The following is a 21,595-nucleotide window of genomic DNA, read 5'->3' on the forward strand; positions in this document are numbered from 1 at the left end:
GAGATTGAACAAAAGATCAGCTTTAGTTACCTTGGTAGCTTTGTATCACAAGATGCTAGAAGTAAAGTAGAAATAAAAAGAAGAATTGCCATTGCCAAAACCAACTTCCAAAAAAAGGAAACCCATTTTTACCAACACACACATTTTTATGACAACAAGGCTTAGGCTACTAAAATGTTACATCTGGTCAATCTTGCTGTATGATTCTGAAACATGGACCATAACACCAGAACTCCACAGAAACTTAGAAACAACAGATTTCTTAGAAGAATTCTGAAAATATCATATAGAGATGGTGTAACTAATGAGACAGTACTCCAACATGCCCATAAGAAAAGATCTTTAATGAGAACATTCAATGAGAGGAATCTTAAACTTTTGGACCATGTCTCAGAAAGGGAGAAATAGAATACCTTACATTACAAGGCCATATGCCTGGGAAATGCAGAAGAGGAAGGCAAAGAAGAAAATATATGGACAGTGTGAAAGAACTAACAGATCCAAATGCGCGTGATATCGACGCTGCAAGGGATCGTTCCAAGCGTGTAACCCACAAGGCACATGAAGAAGAAGATTGGTAATGGCTGGGGTCACCCGCCGTGTGAAGACACTGCCCAGGAGAAGGCAAAGACAAGCCAATTCTGTAGAAAAATTTGCGAAGAACCAATCATGACATTTTCAAGCTGGCCTGGTTAAAATCCCCCAAAATAATGTTTTGCACATGTTGGTCACATCGTACAGATAATCTAGAGCCTGATACTGACCTGAGGTTCAGACAGATGTGTGCAATGTAAGAATATCAAACATCACAGATAAGAACATAAGTTGAGATGCAGCTCTTTAATTAAACAGTGACCATTAATAAACGTATTTAAGGCATTTAAAGAAACAGGGCTTTTGAATTTGTAAGTTCCATCACAATTCCAACAGCTAAATTTCCTAATAGTGGCAATGTTATTCAACATCAAAGACGAAACCACAATCCTCACATCCAACACCCTCCAGTGCCATCAGAGAGAGAATCCTCACATCCAACACCCTCCAGTGTCATCAGAGAGAGAGAATCCTCACGTCCAACACCCTCCAGTGCCATCAGAGAGAATCCTCACATCTAACATCCTCCAGTGCCATCAGAGAGAATCCTCACATCCAACACCCTCCAGTGCCATCAGAGAGAATCCTCACATCCAACACCCTCCAGTGACATCAGAGGGAGAATCCTCACATCCAACACCCTCGTGCCATCAGAGAGAGAGAATCCTCACATCCAAAACCCTCCAGTGCCATCAGAGAGAATCCTCACATCCAACACCCTCCAGTGCCATCAGAGAGAGAATCCTCACATCCAACACCCTCCAGTGTCATCAGAGAGAGCATCCTCACATCCAACACCCTCCAGTGCCATCAGAGAGAGAGAGAATCCTCACATCCAAAACCCTCCAGTGCCATCAGAGAGAGAGAATCCTCACATCCAACACCCTCCAGTGCCATCAGAGAGAGCATCCTCACATCCAACACCCTCCAGTGCCATCAGAGAGTGAATCCTCACATCCAACACCCTCCAGTGCCATCAGAGAGAGAGAGAGAATCCTCACATCCAACACCCTCCAGTGTCATCAGAGAGAGAGAATCCTCACATCCAACACCCTCTAGTGTCATCAGAGAGAGCGAAACCTCACATCCAACATCTTCCAGTGCTATCAGAGAGAGAGAATCCTCACATCCAACACCCTCCAGTGCCATCACAGAGAATCCTCACATCCAACACCCTCCAGTGCCATCAGAGAGAGAGAATCCTCACATCCAACACCCTCCAGAGCCATCAGAGAGAGAGAGAGAATCCTCACATCCAACACCCTCCAGTGCCATCAGAGAGAGAATCCTCACATCCAACACCATCCAGTGTCATCAGAGAGAGCGAAACCTCACATCCAACATCTTCCAGTGCCATCAGAGAGAGAGAATCCTCACATCCAACACCCTCCAGTGCCATCAGAGAGAGAGAATCCTCACATCCAACACCCTCCAGTGCCATCAGAGAGAGAGAGAATCCTCACATCCAACACCCTCCAGTGTCATCAGGGAGAGAGAATCCTCACATCCAACACCCACCAGTGCCATCAGATTATCCTCACATCCAACACCCTCCAGTGCCATCAGAGAGAGAGAATCCTTACATCGAACACCCTCCAGTGCCATCAGAGAGAATCCTCACATCCAACACCCTCCAGTGCCATCAGAGAGAGAGAGAATCCTCACATCCAACACCCTCCAGTGTCATCAGAGAGAGAGAATCCTCACATCCAACACCCTCCAGTGCCATCAGATTATCCTCACATCCAACACCCTCCAGTGTCATCAGAAAGAGCATCCTCACATCCAACACCCTCCAGTGCCATCAGAGAGAGAGAATCCTCACATCCAACACCCTCCAGTGTCATCAGAAAGAGCATCCTCACATCCAACACCCTCCAGTGCCATCAGAGAGAGAGAATCCTCACATCCAACACCCTCCAGTGCCATCAGAGAGAATCCTCACATCCAACACCCTCCAGTGCCATCAGAGAGAGAGAATCCTCACATCCAACACCCTCCAGTGCCATCAGAGAGAATCCTCACATCCAACACCCTCCAGTGCCATCAGAGAGAATCCTCACATCCAACACCCTCCAGTGCCATCAGAGAGAATCCTCACATCCAACACCCTCCAGTGCCATCAGAGAGAGAATCCTCACATCCAACACCCTCCAGTGCCATCAGAGAGAGAGAATCCTCACATCCAACACCCTCCAGTGCCATCAGAGAGAATCCTCACATCCAACACCCTCCAGTGACATCAGAGGGAGAATCCTCACATCCAACACCCTCGTGCCATCAGAGAGAGAGAATCCTCACATCCAAAACCCTCCAGTGCCATCAGAGAGAATCCTCACATCCAACACCCTCCAGTGCCATCAGAGAGAGAATCCTCACATCCAACACCCTCCAGTGTCATCAGAGAGAGCATCCTCACATCCAACACCCTCCAGTGCCATCAGAGAGAGAGAGAATCCTCACATCCAAAACCCTCCAGTGCCATCAGAGAGAGAGAATCCTCACATCCAACACCCTCCAGTGCCATCAGAGAGAGCATCCTCACATCCAACACCCTCCAGTGCCATCAGAGAGTGAATCCTCACATCCAACACCCTCCAGTGCCATCAGAGAGAGAGAGAGAATCCTCACATCCAACACCCTCCAGTGTCATCAGAGAGAGAGAATCCTCACATCCAACACCCTCTAGTGTCATCAGAGAGAGCGAAACCTCACATCCAACATCTTCCAGTGCTATCAGAGAGAGAGAATCCTCACATCCAACACCCTCCAGTGCCATCACAGAGAATCCTCACATCCAACACCCTCCAGTGCCATCAGAGAGAGAGAATCCTCACATCCAACACCCTCCAGAGCCATCAGAGAGAGAGAGAGAATCCTCACATCCAACACCCTCCAGTGCCATCAGAGAGAGAATCCTCACATCCAACACCATCCAGTGTCATCAGAGAGAGCGAAACCTCACATCCAACATCTTCCAGTGCCATCAGAGAGAGAGAATCCTCACATCCAACACCCTCCAGTGCCATCAGAGAGAGAGAATCCTCACATCCAACACCCTCCAGTGCCATCAGAGAGAGAGAATCCTCACATCCAACACCCTCCAGTGCCATCAGAGAGAGAGAATCCTCACATCCAACACCCTCCAGTGCCATCAGAGAGAGAGAGAATCCTCACATCCAACACCCTCCAGTGCCATCAGAGAGAGAGAGAATCCTCACATCCAACACCCTCCAGTGTCATCAGGGAGAGAGAATCCTCACATCCAACACCCACCAGTGCCATCAGATTATCCTCACATCCAACACCCTCCAGTGCCATCAGAGAGAGAGAATCCTTACATCGAACACCCTCCAGTGCCATCAGAGAGAATCCTCACATCCAACACCCTCCAGTGCCATCAGAGAGAGAGAGAATCCTCACATCCAACACCCTCCAGTGTCATCAGAGAGAGAGAATCCTCACATCCAACACCCTCCAGTGCCATCAGATTATCCTCACATCCAACACCCTCCAGTGTCATCAGAAAGAGCATCCTCACATCCAACACCCTCCAGTGCCATCAGAGAGAGAGAATCCTCACATCCAACACCCTCCAGTGTCATCAGAAAGAGCATCCTCACATCCAACACCCTCCAGTGCCATCAGAGAGAGAGAATCCTCACATCCAACACCCTCCAGTGCCATCAGAGAGAATCCTCACATCCAACACCCTCCAGTGCCATCAGAGAGAGAGAATCCTCACATCCAACACCCTCCAGTGCCATCAGAGAGAATCCTCACATCCAACACCCTCCAGTGCCATCAGAGAGAATCCTCACATCCAACACCCTCCAGTGCCATCAGAGAGAGAGAATCCTCACATCCAACACCCTCCAGTGCCATCAGAGAGAGAATCCTCACATCAGCCATTACTGGTGTTTGGCGTAGCATTCTCTCACGATATTTAAAAAGCACAGTGAACTGTCAGGTCAGCAGAAAAGGCCATTGGCTGCGTTCTACTATCACAGCAGAGCTTGTATGTAGGCAGGGCAAAGAAACGGGCAGGAAAGATCATTATGGATACTATACACCCTGCAAACTACCTTATCGAAAAGCTCACATCTACTCAGCACTACAGAGTATTAAAATAAAAACTTCATGCCATTTTAAATGTTTCATCCCCCAAGTGGTTAATCTGATCAACCATTCTAGTTAGCCTCCCCAATCTATTACCCCCACCACTCCACTGTAAACACTTTAAACCACTGTTTATAATGCAGTTTACATTCTAAATGTTGGTATTTATATAGTTTTGCAAATTTTAGTCCACATCTATATTTATCCTCCAACTTTATTTTTTATGTAATTCTTTATTCTTTGTAATTATTCAATGTTGCTTTTTGTTGCATGTCATGCCTGACCAACCACAGCACAGCAAATTCCTAATACACGTAAATACATATGGTGAGTAAAATTGATCCTCGATCATTTACAGGAGAACCTTAAATGATTTAGGGAGGGAATTCCAGGCTTGGGATCTGAACAGTCCATTCCGGGATGCTAAGGGAACACAAACTAAAGGAGTGCAGATATTCCAAAGAGATGACCAGAGGGTTTTAATGATTCTGGGTCTGCACTCATTAGGGTTTAGAAGAAAGAGGGGGGAACTTATTAAAACATTGGAAAGTTTAGATAGAGTGGATGTGGGGAGGATGTTTCCTACAGTGGGGAGTCTAGGACCACGAGGCACAGCCTCTGAATAGACTGTGCCCCCTGGTTCTAGGAGGAATGTCTTGGAATTCATTGCCACAGACAGCAGTGGAGGCCAAGACATTGGGTATATTTAAAGGGGAGGTTGATAGATTCTTGGGTAGTCAAGGTGTTATGGGGAGAAGGTATGAGAATGGGGTTGAGAGGAAAACACACACACAAACACACATACACGCACACACGCACACACACACACACACACGCAGCCACTACACAGTAAAAAACACTGAAAACTAGTCCAAAATTGTCATCACACTAACCGTCCAACAGCAGAACCCCAGCTTCTGTGGAAATCAGTAACGACTGGCCCCAGGAATCGCTGCAGATGATTTCGAGGGGAAAATTGTTGCAGAAACACTGAGGTTCCCAGGGCTGCAAGCAAAGTAGACAAAAAAAACATTGAGGTGATCTGACTGAGAAGTTGATGTCTAGTACAACATGCCACAATGATCAAAGCCAACCAATGAAACCTATTTCATAGGAGCTGTAATGTAAAATTGTTCCAAAATTCAAGATTATGGAACCCAGTGGGATTCCATAACAGTCCTGATGCAGGGTCTCAACCTGCAACGGTGACTGTCCATTTCCCTCCATAGATGCTGCCTGACACGTTGAAATGGTGAAGGCTTCCTCTCAAAGTTCAAAATCCATTATCAAAATACATACATGTCACCATATACTACCCTGGGATTCAGTTTCTTGCAGGCATTCTGAGTAAATACAATATAATTTATGAAAATGCACACAACTATAGACGAACGGCCAATGTGCAAAAGACAAAAATCTGCAAATACAAAAAAAGAGAAAAAAAAGTAATAATAATAATAAATAAATAAATAAGCAATAAATATCGAGAACGTGCTTTTATATGGACGTTTTTAAGGACGTATTTTTACACTTCTTAATAGTGAGTCCATAGGCTGTGGAATCAGTTCAGTGTTGGGGTGAGTGTAGCTACCCTCTCCGATGGCTGAGAGGTAATGCTTTGAGTATAATTAAATTCCAAACTAGCTCTTTCACAGATGCTGGCGCATTGCCATACTCAGACACAGGAAGTCTGCTCCCTCTTGAATCTCTGAATTGGCCAGGCTCAATGTCTGTTGCAGCGATGTACCCTCCAGACAGACTTTTCCTTACTGAGGTATTCCTCACTGATTCAATACAGCCAGTTGCTTTTTGAAATCAATTTAAAGCCGTTCATTTAGAAAGTAATCCATTCAGGTCTGTCAAATGCTTTTGAGTGGAGACAAGCTTCTCCAATGAATCATAGAAAACTACAGAAAAGAATGGAACTATTTAGCTGACTGTCGCCATGTCAACCAACAATCACAATATTTGGCTGATCCCACTTCCCAGCTCTGTCACTCAAGTACTTATGAAGATACCTCACAAACGTGTTACTGTGCTCAGCATTTCTTCACACAGTGACTTCCAACATCATCTTTGGGCCAGTTCCTCTCTAGTCCTTCTCCCAATTAATTCCTCCCCGTGAGGCAACACTTCAGCTGTGAATCTGTTGGTTTCATCTACTGTGTTTGCTGCTTCCTAATGTAGCCTCCTCTACATTGGTGAGACTGCTCTGTGGAGCCCCTCAGCCCCAACCACAAACTCTTACTCCTTGGTCTAAATACACCACTATGCAACAGGGTTCTGTACTTCCTAACCAACAGACCTTAGAAAGTCAAGATGCACAACCATTCCTCTCTCCCCATCATCCCCCGGGGCATGTGCTGAGACCATTACTATACACTCTGCTCACGCGTGACTGCATGGACAAACACTTGAGCAATCGCATTATCGAGTCCGCCGATGACACGACAGTGGTGGGGCCCATCACCAACATTGATGAGGCAGCCTACAGAGGCAGAAGGTGCCAGGCCTATAACCTAATCCGTAATGTCAACAAGACAAAGGAGAAGGCACACCACTCGCACCGCTCTTTACGTAAGTGGCATAGCAATGGAAACAGAAAGGAGAGTCCACATCATATACAGCTTCTCACCGACCCAGAACACATCCTGCACACACAAGAAAGCTCAGCAACAACTCTACTCTCTGAGGAGGCTGAAGAGAGCTGGACTTTGCACATCCATACTCACATCATTCTGCAGATTTGCAGTGGACAGCGTCCTGACAAGCTGCATCACTGCAGGGTACGGAAACTGCTCTGTGGCGGACAGGAAGACTCTACAACGGGTAGTCAAAACTGCCCAAAGCAACGCCGGCACTAGCCGACCTGCCATCGAGGACACGTGTAGAGAAAGGTGCTGGGGAGAAAAAGGCCAGTAGCATCAGGAAGGATCCCAGCACCCTGCTCATGGACTGTTTGTCCCACTCCCATCAGGGAGGATCCCAGCACCCTGCTCATGGACCGTTTGTCCCACTCCCATCAGGGAGGAGGCTACGTTCCATCCTCGCCAGGACCACCAGACTCAAAAACAGTTACCTTCCCAAGCAGCAAGGCTGATCAACACCTCCACCCACTAATCCCACCACTACTTTATTATTTCCTGTCAGTCACATTATGTACAGCCCAGTGTCACTTTATGGACATATCTATATAAGATATCGTATATATTTATATTTATTGTGTGCTTTTTGTTATCATTATTATTATGTTCTTTGTCTTTTGTGTTTTTTCTTTTGTGCTGTATCTGATCCAAAAAATTATTTCGTTCTTCTTACACTTGTGTACAGGAAATGAAATTAACCTATTTTGAATTTTGCATCATGGAAAAGCAAAATTTTCCGGTAGCCAATCATTTCAAATCCTACCCCCTTTCCTGTTCTGACATGTCAGTCCATGCCTCTTCTTCTGCCATGGTGAGTCCACTCTCAGCTTGGAGGAGCAACACCTTATATTCAGCCTGGGTAGTCGCCAACCTGACAGCATGAACACTGATTTCTCCAACTTCCGGTGACCTTTTCCCCTCCGCCTTGTTCATTTCCCCACTTTGATCTCTTACCTCTTCTCCTCGCCTATCACCTCCCCATGGTGACCATCTTCCTTCCCTTTCTTTCACGATCCGCTCTCCTCTCCTATCAGATTCATTCTTCTCCGGATCTTCGTCTTTTCCACCTATCTCCTCTCTGCTTCTTACGTCATCCCCACTCCCCCATCCACCTGGCTTCACCTATCAGCTTCCAGTTTGTCCTCCTACCCCTCCCCCATCTTCTTATTCTGGTGTCTACCCCTTTCCTTTCCAGTGATGAAGTAGGGTCTTGGCCTGAAATGTTCATTTCCATAAATGCCGCTTGACCTGCTGAGTTCCTCCAGCATTTTGTGTGTGTTGCTTTAAATCCCTTTCCTGTTTATTCCCATTCTTGTTTTATCCTTGGAATCACTCAGCCACAGAGAATCGCAGCCATCAAACTTTCCCTTAGTGGGGGTGGAGGGGGGGAGACCAACAGCTGAGTGATGCATGAGCACTGTAGCAGGTTAGTCACTTCAAGGAGCTGCTCCTGAGGCTGTTAATCAAGGTAAGAGCCCTCAGAGCTACAGGAAAAATACTAGCATGGACAGAGGATTGGCTGACTGGCAGGAAGCATAGAGTGGGAATAAAGGGAGCCTTTGTCTGGTTGGCTGTTGGAGCATTTCATTTTGTATTATATATCAATGATCTGGATGACGGATTTGATGGCTTTGTGGTCAGATTTCCGATGATACGAAGGTAGGTGGAGGGGCAGGTAGAGTTGAGGAAACAGGGGGTCTGCAGAAGGACTTGGACAGATTGAGAGAATGGGCAAAGAAGTGGCAGATGGAATACGGTGTAGGGAACTGTATTACCATGCACTTTGTTAGAAGGAGTACAGGTGTAGACCATTTTCTAAACGAGGAGCAAATTCAGAAATCAGAGGTGCAAAGGGATTTAGGAGTCCTCATGCAGGACCCTTAAATTTAACTTGCAGGTTGAATCGGTAGTAAGGAAGGCAAAAGCAATGTTGGCATTCATTTCCAGAGGCCTAGAACGGAAAAGCAAGGACGTCATGCTGAGGCCTCATGAGGCTTTGGTCAGGCCACACTTTGAGTATTGTGAGCGGTTTTGACATTGGAGAGGATCAACAGGACATTCGCAAGTATGATCCCAGGAATGAAAGTGTTGAAGTGTGAGGAGCTCTGGGCCTGTACTGGCTGGAGTTTAGAAGAATGAGTGGAGGTGGCATTTGGGGCGGATCTCATTGAAACCTATTGAATATTGAAAGGTCTCAATAGAGTGGATGTGGATGTTTCCTGTAGTGGGTGAGTCTTGGAACAGAGGGCACAGCCTCAGAACAAAAGGACATCATAGAACAGATATGAGGAAGGATTTCTTTACCCGGGGGGGGGGGGGGGGAGGGGGGTGAATCTGTGGATATATTTGGAGTGCAGTTTGATGGGATCTTGATAAGTAAGGGTGTCAAAGGTTACGAGGAGAAGACAGGAACAACCTCTACCTCATCAGATTTCTGGGACAATTAATCCATGAACACTACCTCACTATTTTTGCTCTCTTTTGCACTATTAATTAATTATTTTTAAATAATATTTCTTGTTGTAATTTATAGTGTTTTATGATTATGTACAGCAGTGTGCTTCTGCCCACAAAACAACTAATTTCATGACATATGTCGGTGATATTAAACCTGATTCTGATTCTGAACAGGGATGAAAGGGATAATAAATCAGCTATGATGGAATGGTGGAGCAGACTCGATGGGCCAAATGGCCTAATTTTGCTCCTCTGTCTTATGGTCTTAAAACGAAGAATTGCAACCAGCTTTGTGATGTATTAGCATTGTGTCTGTTTAGTCCCCTCAAGGATCGACTGCACTGTGCTACTTATTTTGTGCACCCAATTTTATATTGCGAATTAATAAATAAATATGATTAATTTTATTTATGTTCAGAGATACCTAACCCTAGCCTAATCACAGGACAATTTGCGATGACCAATTATCCTACCAACCAGTAGGTCTTTGGACTGTGGAAGGAAACCCACACAGTCACGAGGAGAAGGTACAGACTCCTCACAGACAACAGAGGGAATTAAACTCCCAACTCCAACGCCCCGAGCTGTAACAGCACTGTGCTAAGCACCATGTTACTGTGGTGCCCCAGTTATTACCCTCAGTAAGTTGTTACAGCAATCATTCAAGCTTACAGAATGGAACAAAAAGCTTAAAATATGATTCATTTTGCCTTTCTGTTGTTCTTCCTTCTTATATCGGAATCAGGTTTAATATCACCGGCATATGTCGTGGAATTTCTTGTTATGTGGCAGCAGTACAATGCAGTACATAATAATAAGAACTGTAAATTACAGTAAGAAATACATATATATATATAAATAAATAGAGCAAAAAGAGGAAAAAAAGTAGTGAGGTAGTGTTCATGGGTTCAATGTCTATCTGATGGCAGAGGGGAAGAAGCTGTTTCTGAATCGCTGACTGTGTGTGTGTGTCTTCAGGCTCCTGTACCTCCTTCCTGATGGTAGCAATGAGAAGAGAGAATGTTGTGGGTGATGGGGATCCTTCATAATGGATGCCACACTATCCAGAGGCCTGGAGTATTGATGCAATCCCATTTCAGCAGATAAAGAATTTAAATTCAAGCAATTAACTATATCTGCAATGAAATGTTTAGTGTCAATAATAATAATAGGCTGTTGTCATGATCATCTGCCCAATGTCCTTCTACCAAGTCTACAGTTCTTGCCTGAAGTGGCTTGTACGTGACTCCAGATCCAAAGATATATGACTGGACTATGGCCTGGAAAGCCACTCAGTTCAGAAATGACTCATAAACTCCGGTCCCAGAGAAGGATTCCCTCACTTGCTGGGCCCACTGTCTGCAAGTCTGAGAGTCCAGGGCCAAGGATTGCAGGGGTGGCTTGTGCTGGGACTGGAGGCCTGTCTGTGGTCGTGTGAGGGAGGAAAGCAGTTTGTTCGGCTGTTGTTGTGTTGAACGTTGTGGGCAATCTATCTTGGCCAGAGTGCGTGTCAACACTTGTAGGCTGCCCCAGAACATCCTTAGGAGTGGCAAAATAGCGTAACACTTTATAGCGGCAGCTGCAAAATTGGGGTTCAATTCCCACTGCTGTCTTTTATGAGCTTGTACGTTCCTCTGGGTGCTCCGGTTTCCTCCCACATTCCAAAGACGTACAGTTAGGGTCAGTAAGTTGTGGTCATGCTATGTTGGCACCGGAAGCATGGCGACACCTGCAGGCCGCCCCCCAGACACATCTCGGACTGCGTTGGTCGCTGATGCAAAGAAAGCATTTCACTGTGTGTTTCGCCGTTGTGATGTATACGTCTTCTTCTTCAGCTGTTCATCGATTTTGATGTTGACTGAGGCCTAGGCAAGGTTGCATGAAAGACCGGCAGTTGCTCATGCTGCAAGTCTCCCCTCTCCACGCCACCGATGTTGTCCAAGGGAAGGGCACTTAGGCCGATACAGCTTGGCACCGGTGTCGTCGCAGATCAATGTGTGGTTAAGTGCCTTGCTCAAGGGTCACAACACGTTGCCTCAGCTGAGGCTCGAACTAGCGACCTTCAGATCACTAGATCAATGCCTTAACCACTTGGCCACACGCCAACACATGTACATAACATATAGCTAACCTTTAATCTTCAGGTTATGTCACAAATGGTACATTTCGATGTACGTGTGATAAATAAAACTGATCTTTAATCATTAGGTTATGCTAGCTGTTAATACAAATGCCACATTTCACAGCGCATCTCAGTGTACATGTGGTAAATAAATGAATCTGAATCAAGGATAATTCAATCTATTTTGTTTGTTGGTGCGAGGTTTCCAAGCCTTGAAATGAACAATAAATTGTTATCACGACCTTAACCGACTGAGCCACAGTTTGTGGCATTCAGACGCTTATTTCACTGTCCTCTCCTTTTGAAGGTGCCTCAATATCCTGCTGAGTTATAAAGGAAATGACCAGAAGGCGCAGGGTTGCCACGGTATCACTTAAGTGTTGCTGATGTAATGTGCCTGCCTCAATGCCTCTGCTCAAGGAGAATGAAAGCTATATTCACCACTGATAAATTACGGCTTCAGGTCAGATTCCAGACAACATTGAGACAAATTAGGAATCGGCGTTCAGAGAAATCCTCCGGTGTAAAGGGAACGGCTTTCAAAGCAAGGCTCACCAAACACATCCATCAGTTAATTTGATGGGATTAAATGTGCATTAAAACACCGTCTGCATTAATCTTCTGATGACACCAGTCAGCAGTAATTCATATGGAACAGCCACCCGATTTAACACCTTAGAAACAACCACCCTTACTACTTCAAATGAACACTGCTTCCACAAACCTTCAATTGAAAACTGAACATCAATATCTCCCGTCATTTTATCTCAGAAGATTGTTTGCCAGATGGGCATCAGTAAACAGCCCTATCGATGGAAAGCTGTATCACTGGAAGGAAATAACATGGAGGATGCCACAAAGAAGCTGTAGCTCAGATGCCCTTGAGATGCAGAGGGGCATCTATGTCAGGGAACTGGGAGGAAGGCAGTGGTATAAGGTCTAGGTGGGCTACATTCCTCAAGAAAACCTCAATTTCTCCCTCCTCCACCCGCTGGATGGTGGGGTCTATAATCAGAGACTGCCACCACCCAGGTCATGCTCTCTTCTCACTGCTGCCATCAGTAAGAAGGTACAGGAGCCTCAGGACTCACACCACCAGCTTCAGGAACAGTTACTATCCCTCAACCACCAGAGTCTTGAACCACAGGGGATAACTTCACTCAACTTCAGTTGCCCCATTATTGAAATGTTCCCACAACCAATGGAGTCGGTTTCAAGGACACTTCATCTCATGTCTCAATATCTATTGCTAATTAATTAATCAATTAATTGTTTTTTTCTTTCTTTTTGTATTTGCACAGTTTGTTGTCTTTTGCACACTGGTTGTCCACCAAAGTAGGTGCGGTCTTTCATGAATTTGTCATGGTTATTATTCTTTGGATTTATTGAGTATGCCCGCAAGAAAATAAATCTTAGAGTTGTACATAGTGATCCATATGTACTTTGATAATAAATGTATTTTGAAGGTTTAAGTTCAAGTAGATGATTGAGAGTGCAAGGAGTGATATTGGTAGGTGTTAGAACAACTGTCTGACTGATGCTCTAGCACATCGCTCCCCTCCACACACAGGAGCAAAACACTGGGGATGTGTGTTGGGTTGCAGATCAATCCTGATTTCAGCAGCGTGAGGGGTAAGTAATCTCCCTCAGCTTCTAAAGGTTAAAGTTCCTGGTGAACTTGCATGTATAACGACCTACTGTTTCCAGCAGTTACTGATACACACACATAACCACCTACTGGGAACAGTGGGTCACTATAAACGTAACGGTAGTAGTCATGCGATCACTCAAGTTGAGAATAATGTTCTCCTAAGGGGTTGTCTATTTACTACCAAAGTAAATTTATTACATATACATTACCATATACAACCCTGAGATTCATTTATTGTGGGCATTCACAGTAAATACAAAGACATACAACAGACTCGATGAAAAACAAAGACAACCAGTGTGCAAGAGTCAGCAAACTGTGTGAATACAAAAAGAGAGAAAAAACCCCACAAAATAATAATAAATAAATAAGGATTGAGAACATGAGATGAAGAATCCTTGAAAGTGAGTCCACAGATCGTAGGAGCAGTGGTGGTGTGTTGTGGTGAGTGAAGTTATCCCGTCTGGTTCAGGAGCCTGATGGTTGAAGGGGTAATAACTGTTCCTGAACCTGTAGGTGTGGGACTTGAGGCCCCTGTACCTCATTCCTGATGTAGCAACCAGAAGAAAGTATGGCTTGGATGGTGGGGGTCACTGCTGATGGATGCTGCCTTCCTGGGACAATGCTCCTTGTAGATGTGTTCAATAGTGGGGAGGGCTTTTCCTGCGACGGGCTGATCTGTATCCACTACTTTTAGTGGGCTTTTCTGTCAAAAGCGTTGCTGTCTCCATACCAGGACACACTGCAACCAGTCAACATACTCTCCACTCTGTTTGTCAAAGCTTTAGATGTCACGCTGAACATTTGCAAACTTCTAAGTTAGTGGAGGCGCTGCTGTACTTTCTTTGTAACTGCACATACATGCTGTCCCAGGACAGCTCCCCTGAAATGATAAAACTAAGGAATTTAAAGTTGCTGATGCTCTCTGATCCTCGAATGAGGACTGGTTCATGGACCTCCAGTTTCCTTTTCTTAAAGTCAATAATCAGCTGCTTTGTCTTGCTGACATTGAGAGAGAGGTTGTTGCTCTGACACCACTCATCCTGATTTTCAATCTCCATCCTATATGTTTATATGTCATCACTTTAGATTTGACCAGACAGTGGTACCATCAGCAAATTTAAATATGGTATTGGAGCTGCATTTAGCCTCCTAGTCACAAGTTTAGAGCCAGTAGAGCAGGGGGCTAAGCACACAGCCTTGTGGTGCACCTGTGCTGATGGAGATTGTGGAGGAGATGTTATTGCCAATCCAAATTAACTGGAGTCTGCAAGTGAGGAAATCAACGATCCAATTGCACAAGAAGGTATTAAAGCCAAGGTCTTGGAGCTTATTAATTAGTTTTGAGGGGTTGATGGTATTGAATGCCAAGCTGCAGTCAATGAAGAGCATCCTGATGTATGCATCTTCACTGTCCAAATGTTCCAGGGTTGAGTAAAGAGCCAATGAAATGGCATCTACTGTTGACCTGCTGTGACACTACGCAAATTGGAGTGGATCCCAGTTGCTCCTCAGGCAGGAGTTGATATGTTTCATCACCAACCTCTCAAACTACTTCATCACACTGGATGTAAACGCTTCTGGGTGATAGTCACTGAGGCAGGTTACCATGTTCTTCTTGGGCACCAGTGTAATTGAAGTCTGCTTATCGCATAATAATAAGCAACAAACCATCTGCTGGAGGAGTTCAGCAGGTCGACAGATTCTTACCCCCATCAGATGTTGCGTCACCTGCTGAGACTCACCAGCAGATCACTTATTGTTCCAGATTCCGGTCTCTTGCAGATCTCTGAGATCCTAATGCAAGATATTGGATACACTTCAGTGTATCTCAAGGAGTCCTACCCAATTGAAAGGCTCTGATAGAGTGGATATGGGGACGATGCTTCCAATAGTGGGAGAGTCTAGGGCCAGAGGACACAGCTTCAGAATACAAGGATGTCCCTTTAGAACACAGATGGGGGGAGGAATTTCTTTAGCCAGAGGGTGGGGGATCTGTGGAATTCAGTGCCACAGATAGCAGTGCAGGCCAAGTCACTGGGTGCACTTAAAGCAGAGTTTGATAGGTTCTTGATTGGTAAGGGTGTCAGAGATTATGGGGAGATGGCAGGAGAATGGGGTTGAGAGGGAAAATAAATCAGCCATGATGGAATGACAGAACAGACTCGATGGGCCAAATGATCTAATTCTGCTCCTATGTCTTATGGTCTTACAAAGATGGCAAGAAAGCAAATTGTAAAGAGGGTAGAAGGAGGCTGCAAAGGGATACAAGAAGGGCTCAACACGTTAACTGTTCATTTCCATAGATGCTGCCTGACCTGCTGAGTTCCTCCAGCGTTATGTGTGTGTCGCAAGGTGAAGCCAGCTGCCTTAGCAGGGCTGCCCCAACACATCCTCAGACTGTGTTGGCTGATGTTGTAAACAATGTATTTCACTATATGTTTCAAAGTTCAAAGTGCATTTTTTATTGAAGTATATATATTTTACACAACCTTGAGATTGATGTACATGTGACAAATTGAGCAAATCTATCTTTGGTAGCACAGTGACAAGGCCAGTAAAGCCATTGCTTCATAACTCCAGGGACCCAAGTTCAATCCTGACTTCGGGCACTGACCACATAGAGTTTGCACCTTCTCCCTATTGTGATCCAGTTTCCTCCACATTCCAAAGGTTCAATCCTGGCTTCGGGTGCTGAATGCGTAGAGCTTGCACCTCGTGATCCAGTTTCCTCCCACATTCCAAAGGCATGCAGGTTCAGAAGTTAACTGGCCACTATAAATTTCCCCTGGTAGGTAGATGAGAGGTAGAAACCGGGAGAAATTGATGGGTGTGTGGGGAGAATAAAACAGGATGAAGGAAGTTCTGGTAAAGTTGGTATGTGATAATCAACACATACTTGATGGGCCAAAGGGTCTGTTTCGGGGCTGTATCACACTGTGATTCCGATTGTCCAGGATACGATATGCAAAATACTCATGAGAACCATGAGTTCTCGTGAGAACCATACTACTTTGGTGATCATTTCTGAGTAATTCAGTTTCTTAACATGGGGTCTAATTTTCCAGAAATGGACAAACAAGTGCGGCTTTGTTATCCCTGATATCATCGTCTGATAATGGAATTGGAATCGGTTCATTGTTGTCACACGTACCGGGAGAGACTGAAAAGCTTGCCATCCAAACGAATTATTCTGTACATCACACTGAGATAGTAGGAAGAAAATCAGAATGCAGAATATAGTAACACACACACACACACACAAAAATGCTGTAAGAACTCAACTGGTCAGTCAACATCCTCAGGATAACAGGGTAAATTTGAACTCACTCACAAAAACTCAGCAACTCCATCACGGGCACTAGCCTCCCCAGCAATGAGGACATCTTCAAAAGGGGATGCCTCAGCAAGGTGGCATTCATTATTAATGACCCCATCACCCAGGCCATGCCCTCTTCCTATTGCTATCCTCAGGGAGGAGGTACACACTCAATGATTCAGGAACAGCTTCTTCCCCTCTGCCATCAAACCTCTGAATGGACCATGGACCAATGACCACAGCTTTAATATTTTCAATTTTCCCTCTCTTTTTGCACTACCTACTTATTTTGTACATATAATTGTAATTTATAGTTTTTATTAATATGTACTGCACTGTACGGCTGCCACAAAACAACCAAATTCACTACATATGCTAATGATTTTAAACCTGATTCTGAAATAGTTGCTGTCTGACTCAGCGGGTGAGGCAGCACCTATAGAGGGAAACACAGAGTTGATATTTTCGGATCGAGTCCCTTCATGCAGCTTACGCAGTATGTAAATTATCGTACAGAGAAAAGTTCAGTGCAGGTAGGCAAATAATGTGAAACATTCTGGTGTCAGTCTTAGGGTTTGTTCAATCTTGGTGAGCTGAGGCGATATTCACTTCTTGTTTCATACTTCACCGACAGCCTTGGTGGCTTCTGTAGAACTTTCTTTCCATATAACCATATAACAATTACAGCACGGAAACAGGCCATCTTGGCCTTTCTAGTCCGTGCCGACGCTTACACTCACCTAGTCCCACTGGCCCGCACTCAGCCCATAACCCTCCATTCCTTTCCTATTCATATACCTATCCAATCTTACTTTAAATGACAATACCGAACCTGCCTCTACCACTTCTACTGGAAGCTCATTCCACACAGCTACCAATCTCTGAGTAAAGAAATTCCCCCTCGTGCTACCCTTAAACTTTTGCCCCCTAACTCTCAAATCATGTCCTCTTGTTTGAATCTCCTCTACTCTCAATGGAAAAAGCCTATCCACGTCAACTTGATCTATCCCCCTCATTATTTTAAATACCTCTATCAAGTCCCCCCTCAACCTTCTACGCTCCAAAGAATAAAGACCTAACTTGTTCAACCTTTCCCTGTAACTTAGGTGCTGAAACCCAGGTAACATTCTAGTAAATCTTCTCTGTACTCTCTCTATTTTGTTGATATCTTTCCTATAATTCAGTGACCAGAACTGTACACAATACTCCAAATTCAGCCTTACCAATGCCTTGAACAATTTTAACATTACTTAGTAACTGACTCAATCACACCAACAGCTACCATCTGTCTCACGAGGTAGATCACAAGATTAAGGATACACCTTTTGGTGTATGAGAATTCCGTTCAAGAGTCTGATAACAGCCATGAACAAGGATAACAGGTGGGAGGAGAGACTGGCACTGTAGTGAAGCCAGACCCTAGTCCTGCAGCCGTTCCACTCTCCCCTCTGCCGATCATTGACATCTCACTGTATTTCAGACACAGAGGGAAGTCCTCAGGCTCTGCTGGAGCTATGGCTCTGTAGTGACATCATCCACTCAAACGTTTACGGAGGAAGACGGGCGGTCAGTAACACACTCACCTCTTTTCTGTACAGGCCTGTTGTCACCAAGCTGGTCGGGGCGTCGCCTCTCACGATAGTTTTCAGCTTGAGGGCCTGAAAGAAAGAGTCTTAAGCTGTAAAACCGCAGTGCATGGTGATGGAATCAGCACACACACACACAAAATGCTGGAGGAACTCAGCAGGCCAGGATCCATGGAAATGATTACAGTCAACATTTTGGGTCCAGACCCTTCAGCAGGTCTGGAGAAAAAAAGATGAGGAGTGGATTTAAAAGGTGGGGGGAGAGGAGAGAGAAGGTGAAAGAGATACAGGGCTGGAGAAGGGGGAGTCTGATAGGACAGGACAGAAGGGCATGGAAGAAAGAAAAGGGAAGGAGGAGGGGAGCACCAGAGGGAGGCGATGGGCAGGCAAGGAGATAAGATGACAGAGGGAAAAGGGGATGGGGAATGGAGAAGGGGGTAGGGGGGATTACCAGAAGTTCGAGGAATTGATGCTCATGCTATCTGACTGGAGGCTACCCAGACGCAATATAAGGTGTTGTTTTTCCAACCTAAATGTGGCCTCATCATGACAGTAGAGGAGGCCATGGATTAACATATCATATATATATATATATATCTATATATATATATATATACACATATCAGTCCAATTGTCACTGAGTTTGGACCTGCAGGCTCAACCTTACTGGTGGCGAGGGACCTGGACAGAGTTAGTGGATTCTGCACTGGCTCAGGACCCTGGGCAGCATGGTTGAGTCAGACTGAGACACATAAAATGCTGGAGGATCTCAGCAAGTCAAGCAAGTCCCACAACACCAGGTTCAAGAACAATTACTTCCTTTCAGCCTTCAGCTCTTGAACCAACCTGCACAACCCCAACTACTACATCAGAGTAGCAACACAATGACCACCTTGTACCAGAATGGATTTGCTTATTTCTGTTCTAATTGTGATTTTTGTATAATATTGTATAATTTGTTAATTTACGCATGTCTTCCCTGCGATGCTCTGTGCCTGTGGTGCTGCTGCAAATAAGATTTTCAAGGCACTTGTGCATACGTGTACTTGTACAGATGACAATAAACTTGACTTCGACAATCACCACCTGGAATTTGTCAGCTGGTCTGGTAGACCCTGGTTTCAAGAAACTTGGGACAAAGCTCTGAACCCATCGGCAGTCAGAAAGATGGCAAATATCGACAATTCACAACAGAACAGGTGGCATTTCCCAGTGGGATTTGTCTACTAAAGACATTCTATTATTTACAGATACGGTGGATTCCAGTTAATTGGGGCAGTCACTTATTTGGGACACTCTTAAAGAACAAAAACTAATCAAGAAAATACTAATTTATTTAGTGATACAGCACAGAGTAGGCCATTTTCAAACCACGCTGCCCCACCCAGCAGCCCCAATTAACCCTAATCAATCACAGGACAATTTTCAATGACCGATTAGCCAACCTGGTATGTTTTGGAACTGTGGGTGGAAACTGGAGCATCTGGGGAAAACTCACGCATTCCACAAAGACTCCTTAAAGAACAGCTCCGGAATTGACCTCTGATCTCTGGAACAACCCAAGCTATAATAGCGTTGCACTAACCGTTACGCTAGCATGGCCCCCAAATTGCCAAGACTCCTGTCATTTGATGGAGACACTATGTCACTTAATTGGGACAGGAGGTTAACTATCATCAGGCACATGTACTTGTATGGCCATAAGATACTAGACTATTTTTAGAGTGAGCAGTTTTTAAATGGTGTCAGTTACATGTATTTGTGTTCAAAAAGCAGTGATTTTCATCACTGATAGTTGTTAGGTAATAAGCAGAAAGCGAATTCAGAACTGTTTTGCTCACTACAGTTTCAAGCATTCATGCTTGGAGATGCCAGAAATGGCCAGGAGTGAAAATGAAATGATTTCACTACTTCAACAAGTTAGGAAGATCGAAGAATTTGAAAGTATCAAATATCATCTTGAATGTTACAATGAAAATGAAGATTTGGAGGAGATGGGCAGGGCAGTTTTTTTCCACACAGGAAATGGTGGATGCCTAGAATGTGCTTTCAGGGGTGATGTGTAGGAAGATACATTAGAGTGATTCAAGAGGCTCTTAGATAGGCTCGTGAATGTGCAGAGAGTGGAGGGATATGAAAAAGGAGGGGTACGGACTAGTTGCAGGTAGTAGGGATTTTGTGTCATTTGCACAATATCACGTACTGAAGGCTCTGTTCCCGTGCTACACTGTTCTATGTTAAACTGAGAAATGATTTCACACCCATCGCCTCTGTCAATTGCTCCCTCATTTTTGTTCATGTCCGTCTGGACCTGCAGTCTGGGGAATTGATTAATCAAGTGTCCTGGCCCTTGAAAATGTGGACTTGACATCATGAGAGGGTCCAGGAGACAACTGCCCGCTGCCGCCACTCCCACCGGAAGTAGGAAGCTCTATCAGATTTCTGTAACCACACCCCTCCCCCAGGCCAACGAAGCGTGAAGCAGTGACTTAATTCCACCCGGTGCCCCCTTTGAACCTGAACCTGAACGGAAGCCTGGAGACGGCCCGTCCTGCACAGAACTTACCAACACTAACCATTCATTTCTGGAATGAGGGAGGAAACCAAAGCACCCAGAGGAAAGCCACGTGGACACGGGGAGGACGCACAAACTCTTTATAGAGAGCAGTGGGATTGTATCCCGATCGGTGATGACCGGTGCTGTAAAGCGTCGCTCTAACCGCTACGCTACTGCCATTAATGCAAATGACACATTTCACTGTATGCTACGACGTGCGTGTAATGAATAAACAAATTTGATTGGTGGTGGTGGGGGGGGAGTGGGATCATCCTGAGAGCTGGCATTCACTTGATGGGCTGAATGCCATATGGAAATTGTGAAAAATCACCATTTCACTGCACTGCATTACCTACATACTTGAAAGTTCAGCACATTCTCCCCTGAGAGAAGATGCAAATATCGCCAGTAATCAATGCTCCATTTTGTATATGTCATGCTTTTAACATTTCAGATAGAAGGGGTTGTCCGTCTGCGTCTGGAGAAAATTAATTCAGCTGAGCACCATCTTAATATGATTGCCTCTCCATCGGGCAGCCGTTGCT

At 45.0% G+C, this 21,595-nt stretch overlaps 1 protein-coding gene across 1 annotated transcript in view; it reads right to left on the reverse strand.

Moving 5' to 3' along the window:
• garnl3 (GTPase activating Rap/RanGAP domain like 3) overlaps positions 1-21,595 on the reverse strand; it is a 357,427-nt gene that overhangs the window by 56,958 nt on the left and 278,874 nt on the right. Inside the window, 2 exon segments of the mRNA XM_073052650.1 lie at positions 5,607-5,718; positions 18,491-18,565. Of these exon segments, the coding sequence (XP_072908751.1) occupies positions 5,607-5,718; positions 18,491-18,565 (187 nt within the window).

The sequence above is a fragment of the Hemitrygon akajei genome, chromosome 7, assembly GCF_048418815.1.
Source record: "Hemitrygon akajei chromosome 7, sHemAka1.3, whole genome shotgun sequence".
NCBI lineage: Eukaryota > Metazoa > Chordata > Chondrichthyes > Myliobatiformes > Dasyatidae > Hemitrygon > Hemitrygon akajei.